Here is a 9,151-nt window from a genome sequence, read left to right as displayed (position 1 = left end):
TTTAAGGACAAAAAAAAACCAGATTTTTATAGGTTTTGTGGTATTAGTCTTTGAGTCTAGAAAATCTTTGGAATCTCCAGGGTTAACAACGAAAAAAAATCAAAGTCCTCTGCTTTTGTGGGTTTTAATCTTTATTCCAATTTGTTTACTTTTATCAGTTTTCTAATTCAAAGTCATTGTGCAGATGTCGAGCCTTAAGACTATACACTAGGGTTCATGAAAGTTGATGGCATCTTTTGGCAACTCCGTAAATGGTCGCATTTACAAGAAATCAATGATCACGTTCACATCCAGGTCCAGCTTATGCTTTCCAAGAGTTAGTTCGTAAAACACGTAGATGACAAGCGTTAAAAGCAGAGACTTGATTCCCAATTACCTATTTTAATTGTATCTTTACAATAAGCATTTGTATAAACTAACGTGTGAAACTAATGACTTTTGTGAAAACTCATTTCAGTATTATTTTTTTATTTTTTTAGCAAGATATTACAGAGAAGAGAGAAGATAAGGTAAGAACCGTAATTAGTATTTGGTATTCTCTTATTGTTTAAAAAAAAAACTTTTACTGTTTGATCGTTTAAATTTGAAAATTATTTACATGATTCTCAGAACATGTGTCTGCTTTTTTTATTTTTAAAAATATCTTTGAACTCTTATTAAATATCATTCTGCAGGTTACTTAATTAAAGATTTTATACTAATCAATCATAATAAGTAACACTTATATTTTTATGACACATATATTTACAATACTCATATACTATAAAGCAATTATGTATATTTATTTAATATTTTAAAAAAATGTGCCCATGAAAAGCATGGGCAGTAGTATAGTGTATCAAATAATCGACAGAAGTTTCCATAACCCCGTTCGTAATCTCGATCGTATTAATAATGTTTTCAAATAATTGTTCTACACTTGCAAGAACCACTAAAAAGTCTAGAATCTGGATAAATACCAAAGGCCCAATAAAAAGCCCATGGGTATCGTCTTCGACAAAGAAAAAAAAAACGCAGGTAAACCCTTCTCTAGCCTCAATTCTCTCCATCGTCATCTCCGAGAAACAAAAAAAAAAAATCCACCATGGCTCCTAAATCGAAAGAGAAACCGAAAACCTCGACATCGTCACAGCCTCCTCCCGCAATCGAAGATCTCTTCACCGCTCTCGATAGGCACATCCAGCGATCTGAATACGAACAAGCCGTCAAGGTCGCTGATCAAGGTATACACAGATTCAAAACCTCCCTTATGATTCTTAAATTTTTATAATCGATTGATATTGCGATTCTTTTTTGTTTTACAGTTCTGTCGATCGCGCCTGCCGATGAAGATGCGATCCGATGCAAAGTTGTGGCTCTCGTCAAAGACGATAAGATCGATGATGCTCTCTCCGTCGTTCACTCCTTCCACAAGCTTCCCATCGATCTAGGGTTTCAAAAGGTCGCTTCTCGTACACTAATCGATCTAGGATTATAGATTGATAGATGCTTTAGTCTAAGAATCACTGAATAAACCAATTTTTTCTTGAGTTAGTTGAGATCTATAAAGATTCTGTTTATCAAAAGCAAATCATCTCTAATGGTTTCTGTATTGATTTGAATAGGCATATTGTTTATACCGTCAAAACAAGCTAGACGAGGCTTTTGAGTGTTTGAGAGGCCGAGAGAGAGATTCAGAGACTCTGCTTTTGGAGGCTCAGATTCTGTACCGTCTGGGGAAAACAGATGCTTGCGTTGATGTGTATCGGAAGCTGCAGAACTCCCAGATTGAGACTGCGGAGGTTAATTTCGTAGCGAGTTTGGTTTCGGCTGGTAAAGCTTCGCAGGTGAAAGGAGCGTTGGAGTCTTGGAGGATCAAACCTACTAGTAGCTTTGAGTTGGCTTTTAACACTGCTTGCTCTTTGATTGAAAACGGTAACTACGCTGATGCTGAACAGCTTCTGCTGGCTGCAAAAAGGTATGTCCCTACGAGTATTTTTGTTAGAGGGTTGACACTCTTTTAGATAGGTCTAGCTGTACTATATAGGATAAGCTGTTCAGTTAAATAGTTGTTTCTACGGAATCTTACTGGGTGGTCTTGTTTCTTTCTTGTCTTATAATCACTACCAACTGTTAACATCATACCTTTTTATAATAACATCAATCTAGTAAGTAGGGATGTATACAAATTTTCATTTTGATCCGTGTCTTTATCAACATTTCAAGTACATTGTTCATATTTACTACTTATTGTACATTGTGCTGGTCCCTGATGAAAATACTGTTTGTTTTGAGACAGAATTGGTCAGGAAACCCTCACGGATGATGGTTTTGCTGATGAGGATATTGAGAATGAGCTTGCCCCGATTGCTGTCCAGTTAGCATATGTCCAACAGGTATTTTTGTGCTGATTGTCTTAGACTTGACTTCCTGTAAGGATATTCCAGTCGTTTGTAACGAAATTCTTTCTTATCAGGTCCTTGGACAAACTCAAGAATCCACCAGCTCTTATGTAGACATCATAAAGCGAAACCTGGCTGATGAATCGTCACTTGCTGTTGCTGTGAACAACCTTATTGCCTTGAAAGGTTCCAAAGATGTTTCTGATGGCTTGAGGAAGCTTGATCGGCTTAAAGAGAAAGACTCCCAAAATTTTCAGCTTTCTCAAACACTTGATGCGAAGCTTTCGCAGAAACATAAGGAAGCCATATATGCCAATCGAGTCCTTCTGCTCCTCCATGCAAATAAGATTGATCAGGTCTTTTTTTAACTCGAAATCCCACTTTGTTCATATCTGATTTTTTCTTTACATATTCGTCTTAACCAGTTAAGAGAATCTTTTACCACAGGCACGCGAACTTTGTGCTACACTGCCGGGGCTCTTTCCTGAGAGTGTCAATCCTGCATTGCTTCAAGCTGCTGTTTTGGTGAGAGAGAACAAGGCCGCCAAAGCTGAAGAACTTCTGGGACAGTTCGCCGAAAAGTTCCCGGAAAAGTCCAAGTTGGTTCTCTTGGCGAGGGCACAAATTGCTGCTTCGGCCAGTCATCCTCATGTAGCAGCAGAGTCCCTGTCCAAAATAACTGATATCCAGCATTTCCCTGCAACTGTTGCTACAATTGTCGCTCTGAAAGAGCGAGCTGGGGACAATGATGGTGCTGCTGCTGTTCTTGACTCAGCAATTAACTGGTGGTCAAATTCGATGACAGAGAACAAAAAGCTTGGCATATTGATGCCGCAGGCTGCTTCCTTCAAGCTCAGGCATGGTCAAGAAGAGGAAGCTTCACGGCTATACGAGGAGATTGTGAAAAAACACAAAAGCACAGATGCTCTCGTTGGTCTTGTGACTACACTTGCTCGTGTCAACGTCGAGAAAGCAGAGACTTACGAGAAACAGCTAAAGCCGTTACCTGGGTTGAAGGCTGTTGATGTTGATAACCTAGAGAAGACCTCTGGTGCAAAACCCATGGAAGGTGCTGCTGCTGCTGCTTCAGCGATGCAGGAAGAAGTGAAGAAGGAGAAGGCAAAGAAAAAGAGGAAGAGAAAGCCAAAGTATCCCAAAGGATTCGATCCGGCAAACCCGGGTCCACCTCCGGACCCTGAAAGGTGGCTTCCGAGAAGGGAAAGGTCAAGTTACAGACCCAAGAGGAAGGACAAGCGAGCAGCTCAAATCCGCGGCTCGCAGGGAGCAGTGACCAAGCAAGAGAAACAAGAAACAGCTCCTTCGACTTCGAAGTCAAGCCAAGCGACCACTAAGAGTGCAGCCGCTGATCCCAAAACCAAGCCTTCTTCCTCTAAGGCTTCCAAAAAGAAGTCTAGGAGATGAATGAAACATCCTTTTTACAGTCTTTTCTAAGAGAACAAAAATGACTACTTAAAATGACAACACGAGCTGCACTTCCTTTGTTTTCTGTTTTTTGGATTTTTCAAGTTTTGGTTGTCATGACCCATTTAAGATTTTGGTTAATTTATCAGTTTACATATGTTCGTTTGCATTGGTATTGAATCAAGATGAAGAGCAACAAGAATCGACTAAATGCACAAGAATATCAATAATCAAATGGATATAGATACAATGAAACAGTGGTTTTGGTTATTAACTAATCACTTTTCAGGTTTCTTGCGGAGATCCTTCATCCATTTGAATCCAAGTATGGTTTTCCCGAAGATTCTTCTGCTTCCATCTTTGTCCTTCTTTGTTTTCTTTTTGCCTTCATCTTCTTTTGTACAACTGGGAGGAGGGTCAGGGTTTGTATCCCATTGATCAGCCCACGATAGCCCTGAATCCATCTTCTTTTCTTGATTATATTTCAGAATCAAAGAAACATTAGCCTAGCTAGAGGAACATCTTCAATAACTTATTTGTAGCTTTCTTCTTCTCGTCCATTGCCCTTGGTTAACTCTATTAGTTTTCAGTTTTTGTTGTTGTTGTTATTACTGGTAACCTAACTCTCGTTTTACTACATTCCTCTCTATTTTTGGTCATCTGCTTGGTTGGCAACTTGGCACAAAAGAAACAATCTTATATTGTTTTTCTTAATTGAAAATTACGCCATTTTATGGTTTAACCGTCTTCATCTACTTTTACAAATGAAAACATTTCACATCCAAAAAAGCACCTCCCATCTCCAGTCTCCAGATAGTCCATTTGCTTTATCTGATTACATTATGTTACACGATTTGTAACCATTTTTCATAACTGACAAGATGATTTATCAGTTCAAATGTTCAATAATCAAAAGATATTACGAGACTTCTAAAAGAACTCGACATGATCAGCTATTTCTCTGCAAACTAGTTTTGATTCCGCAGCCAAACTTATGCTTTTAGCAATAGCAAGACCAGTAAGCTTATGAGTAGACGTTGGCTCATACTTCTTCACCTCTGCACCATTCTTCCCTAACAACAAAGCCCCTCTCGCAGGAATCACATTCTCCCACCAAAACTCCCTCAACACCTCGTAGATGATCCTCCAATAGCTTCTGTCTCTCATCACTCTAAAAACAGAGCTCCCGTTCAATGTCCAGCAGTACAAGTCCACCCACTCACGGTCCATTATCTCCATCTGACCCTGCATCTGAGGCATGTAATAGAACGGCACTTTGGACCAAGGCAAGACAGTTTCCGTCTTCCCTTTGTTGTACGGACACTTCACTTCTAGAATCCCAACGTCAAGAACTCCATCTGGAGAAGCACCAAGCCAGTGAAACTGCTCTTGGGAGTGAAGAGCGAATCCCATCGAGCCAACCTCGCATCCCATGATTCTCTTGTACCTCTCTATCGCGGCTGATTCCATCTGCACGCCCCAGTTCATCGCAAACCGCGCAGAGTCCTCCACCACTCGCGGTGACTCCGAGTCGTATACCTTCTCGTGCCAGAGCTCGGAGCGGCGATTCTTCTTCCAGAAGCCGAGCGCTGTACTGAATGTGCTCGTGGTTAGCTTGTCTTTCCGTAAGGCAAACCATTCTTCTGATTTCTGAGGGATGTCAGATGGGGAGAGATGGCTTGAGACAGCAGCTAGTGAAGAACGAGGAGGAACAGCAACAAGGGGTAAGCTTGTCTGAGAGAGGACTTGTAATGCAGTGGATGAAAAGGACTGTGAACTGCTTCTGTTCCTAAACTTTGGTCTGGGTGAAACTGAAACGCTTGGTTTAGGGATAAGAGTGTGGAACCCAGGAATTGAACAAGTCCTCATTTGGTGTTGAAAGGGAGCAACTTTACTTTGGCTTCAAGACCCTACAGAGAAACCCTTTTCAAAATAAGGTGAAAAATGCAATCTTTGAACTTTTAAAATCATCAAACAGATTCAGAAACTAGTGGAGAAAACAAGACGGAAAGGAACTAAACCCAGTAAACGAAAAGCACAAAACTGATAGAGGAGTTTTGTGATATGATTTAGAAATCATATCATCAACGACACTAACGATCCTAATTCTGAAGAACCCCTTTAACCAGAAAGAGAAAATTGGATTATATAAAAGATAATATCGCAAGCGCACAAGGTGTTCGATGATATTACCAGAACAGCACTTCAGCGACCGAGCCGGGGAAGAGGAAGCAGAAGATATGGATTTAGTTGGTTTCATTTGGTTATTTATTTATTAGTTGTGATTTTGATTTGGTCTATCCGGTTTAGTCAACTGTATATATACGAATGCGTTGACTTTGCTTTTCAAGTGAATTTGTTTTTTTTTTCTTCAGAATATCACTTTTTCATATGCTTGCTTACATTTTCTATTATGGTATCAAAGTTTTGTTTCCGTCAAATTTTGTGATTTCATCTTCGTTTTCCTCTATTTTCTCAAAACTTTTATCGAATATGCTCCAGCTCGCAGTTGTTTCTAAAGTCAAGCCAAATAAGCGTGTTATTGGTGTTCTTGCACTGACAAGCCAGTTGGTGTACAAAGGAATTTTTGGTGCGGTTAGAAATCTAAAACTTTTGGGTTACTGTCTTTTTTCTACCAGTGGTTGTTGGGTGATCAGTCTCTTTTCAGCAGGTTTTTACAAAAATGTACAGTTTCGGTGTTAATATTGTTGACATGGAGCAGAATTAAGCAGCTAGACTTGAGAATTAAGCAGCCAGACTTGAGAATTAAACTGTCAGACTTGAGAATTAAGCTGCCAGACTTTATAAGGTTTTATAAGGCTTTATAAGGGTTTTATAAGCTCGATTTTATTGAAGAGAAGAAGAAGAGAGAAAAAGATATTTTATTATATTGTGTACTGAGGTCACTTGTTTTTAAATACTTGTACCCAGATCCACAATTAAATTAAGGAAACTATTCTCTCCTTCTTTCTCTTACATCTTGAGATCTACTTTCTCTCTCTCTATGTTCTTCATGTTCTTCATTCTCCATAAATAAACTCTCAATAATTCTCTCATTCTAACATGGTATCAGAGCATTAAGCTCCTGAAACTCACAAAAGCTTCCGCAAATTTCTTTCTTTCCTTCTCAGATTATCTTCAAAATCTGTTGGATACATCCTTTTATCCACTGGTCCAAAGGTCTTTCAAAAGGGAAGAACCTCACCAGAACTCAAGATAGAGGAGTACCCTATTCTCTGGAACTCAAGAAAGCTTCAACCATATCAGGAAAAGCTTCTTCAAAGTCCAGTTTATCTCAAAATCAGTAGGAACAATCTATTGTCCACTGGTCCATATCTCTCCATGAGGGAGAACTCCAACATGGTGTTGTTTCCAGAGTACAAGAAGGCTAAGGAACAACATAAGAACCACAATATGCCAAGAAGAAGTGACTTGAATCAAGCCAGGAATGTAATCAAAGAGTTTGAGCATCCATCGATTCAAGGTCGAACCATGTATTCATCTGTCATTGGTGGTTCAAATGAAGAAGGAACATGGAGAAGTACTGATAGTGCAGCCAACACTGATGGTCCAGCAACCATGAGTGACCTACATTCCCTTATCCAAGCTTTATCTCATTCAAGAAGGCTGGTACACACTCTCTTGACCCTAAACCTATCATTATAGATTCAGGAGCAAGCCATCACATGATTAGTGATAGAAACTTGATGAGTGATGTCCAGCCTGCCTCAGGGTATGTTCAAATAGCAAATGGTGATAAGATTAAGATAGAAGGGATAGGGAACCTGAGGTTGTTTGATAGGGAATCTACTGCCTTGTATATGCCTCAGTTTACATCAAACTTGCTATCTGTGAGAAAGGCTACTGTTGATCTGAGTTGTCAGGTTGTCTTCAGACCAGATGAGGTTGAATTTCAAGACTTAAAGACAGGCCAAGTGATTGGAAAGGGGCACGTTCACAATGAACTATATCATCTTCAGAAGACAGAGATGTCTAGACCATCCACTTCTCAGTGTTTGGCTAGTACATCCAGCGGGGTTGATAGCACACTATGGCATGCTAGGTTGGGACATCCTCATACAAGAGCCCTAAACTTGATGCTTCCAGGTGTGGTCTTCAAGAATGATGATTGTGAAGCTTGCATATTGGGGAAGCATTGTAGAACAGTCTTCTCACAGTCTAGCACCATCTATGAAAGATGTTTTGACCTAGTTCACTCTGATGTATGGACTGCTCCATGTGTGTCCAGAGAGAACCACAAATACTTTGTCACCTTCATTGATGAGAAATCCAAATACACTTGGGTGACACTGATTCCGTCTAAGGACAGGGTGTTGGATGCTTTCAAGAATTTCCAGACCTATATCTGCAACCATTTCAATGCCAAGATGAAAATTCTAAGGTCAGATAATGGTGGAGAGTATACAAGTCATGCATTTAAGCAATATCTTGCTCAACATGGGATAACTCATCAGACAAGCTGTCCTTACACTCCTCAACAGAATGGAGTTGCTGAGAGAAAGAACAGACATTTGATGGAAGTAGCAAGATCAATGATGTTCCACACCAATGTTCCAAAAAGATTCTGGAGTGATGCTGTGATGTCTGCTACTTATCTGATCAATAGAACTCCAACTAAAGTCCTCAACGACATGTCTCCTTTTGAGGTTCTAAATAAGACCAAACCATCTTTGGACCATTTGCATGTGTTTGGATGCCTCTGTTTTGTGATGATACCTGGGGAGCTGAGGAACAAGCTTGATGCTAAAAGCTCAAAAGCTATGTTCATTGGTTACTCTCCAACTCAGAAGGGGTATAAGTGTTATGATCCAGAGTCAAGAAGGGTTCTTGTCTCGAGGGATGTGAAGTTTGCAGAATCTAGAGGCTATTATGATGAAAAGAGTTGGGATGAGCTCAAAGATCTTTCTCAATCAACCTCAGATAGAGCAAATAACCTTAGGGGAGTAATGGAGAGCCTGGGAATCAGTATGCCCTCTTTACCAAGTGTGGAACCTGTCCCTGAAAATTTATCATCTACTGCAGCTGATAGTGTTGAGAGCACTCATCCTAATCATGAGGGGGGCAGTAGAAATGTTGAGCAGTCTACACAAGCTCAACCTGAAGAGAGCTCTGTAGCTCATGATCAAGATGAGATGCCATCAGAATCAGATGTTGAGACTCAAGTAGAGGCGCCAAGTGAAGGAAATGAAGCAGAACCTGAGCAGATACAACTTTTGAGAAGAAGTACAAGGATCAGGAAACCCTCACAGTGGATCAACACAGAAGTTTACTTCAATGCTGAAGCTGTAGCTCACCCAATAAGTGCAGTATGCTCCCTTGCTCAATAT

At 40.0% G+C, this 9,151-nt stretch overlaps 3 protein-coding genes across 5 annotated transcripts; 1 reads left to right on the top strand and 2 right to left on the bottom strand.

Moving 5' to 3' along the window:
• Positions 1-987: 987 nt before the first annotated feature.
• On the top strand, positions 988-3,960 carry LOC106405983 (signal recognition particle subunit SRP72). The gene is made up of 6 exons (XM_013846552.3): positions 988-1,223; positions 1,305-1,441; positions 1,605-1,957; positions 2,279-2,375; positions 2,456-2,737; positions 2,829-3,960. Exons 1-6 carry the CDS (start codon positions 1,085-1,087, stop codon positions 3,801-3,803), a joined length of 1,983 nt encoding a protein of 660 aa, XP_013702006.1. The 5' UTR covers positions 988-1,084; the 3' UTR covers positions 3,804-3,960.
• Positions 3,961-4,062: 102 nt separating this feature from the next.
• Positions 4,063-4,277, bottom strand: LOC106405985. The gene has a single exon (XM_013846555.3). The coding sequence runs from the start codon at positions 4,265-4,267 to the stop codon at positions 4,082-4,084; it is 186 nt and encodes a 61-aa protein (XP_013702009.1). The 5' UTR covers positions 4,268-4,277; the 3' UTR covers positions 4,063-4,081.
• Positions 4,278-4,537: 260 nt separating this feature from the next.
• On the bottom strand, positions 4,538-6,100 carry LOC106405984. 3 transcript variants are annotated; one of them, XM_013846553.3, is made up of 2 exons: positions 5,997-6,100; positions 4,538-5,713 (listed from the first exon to the last, which is right to left on the bottom strand). In XM_013846553.3, exon 2 carries the CDS (start codon positions 5,670-5,672, stop codon positions 4,734-4,736), a length of 939 nt encoding a protein of 312 aa, XP_013702007.2. In that variant the 5' UTR covers positions 5,673-5,713; positions 5,997-6,100; the 3' UTR covers positions 4,538-4,733. The 3 variants fall into 3 exon arrangements, with proteins under 3 accessions (XP_013702007.2, XP_013702008.2, XP_022560271.2); XM_013846554.3 differs by having other exon boundaries at positions 4,538-5,726; positions 5,997-6,074; XM_022704550.2 differs by lacking the exon at positions 5,997-6,100 and adding an exon at positions 5,825-5,990.
• Positions 6,101-9,151: the final 3,051 nt, after the last annotated feature.

Source organism: Brassica napus, chromosome C6 (assembly GCF_020379485.1).
Source record: "Brassica napus cultivar Da-Ae chromosome C6, Da-Ae, whole genome shotgun sequence".
Lineage (NCBI taxonomy): Eukaryota > Viridiplantae > Streptophyta > Magnoliopsida > Brassicales > Brassicaceae > Brassica > Brassica napus.
The sequence above is the reverse complement of the archived record's forward strand: the minus strand, read 5'-3'. Positions and strand labels throughout refer to the sequence as shown.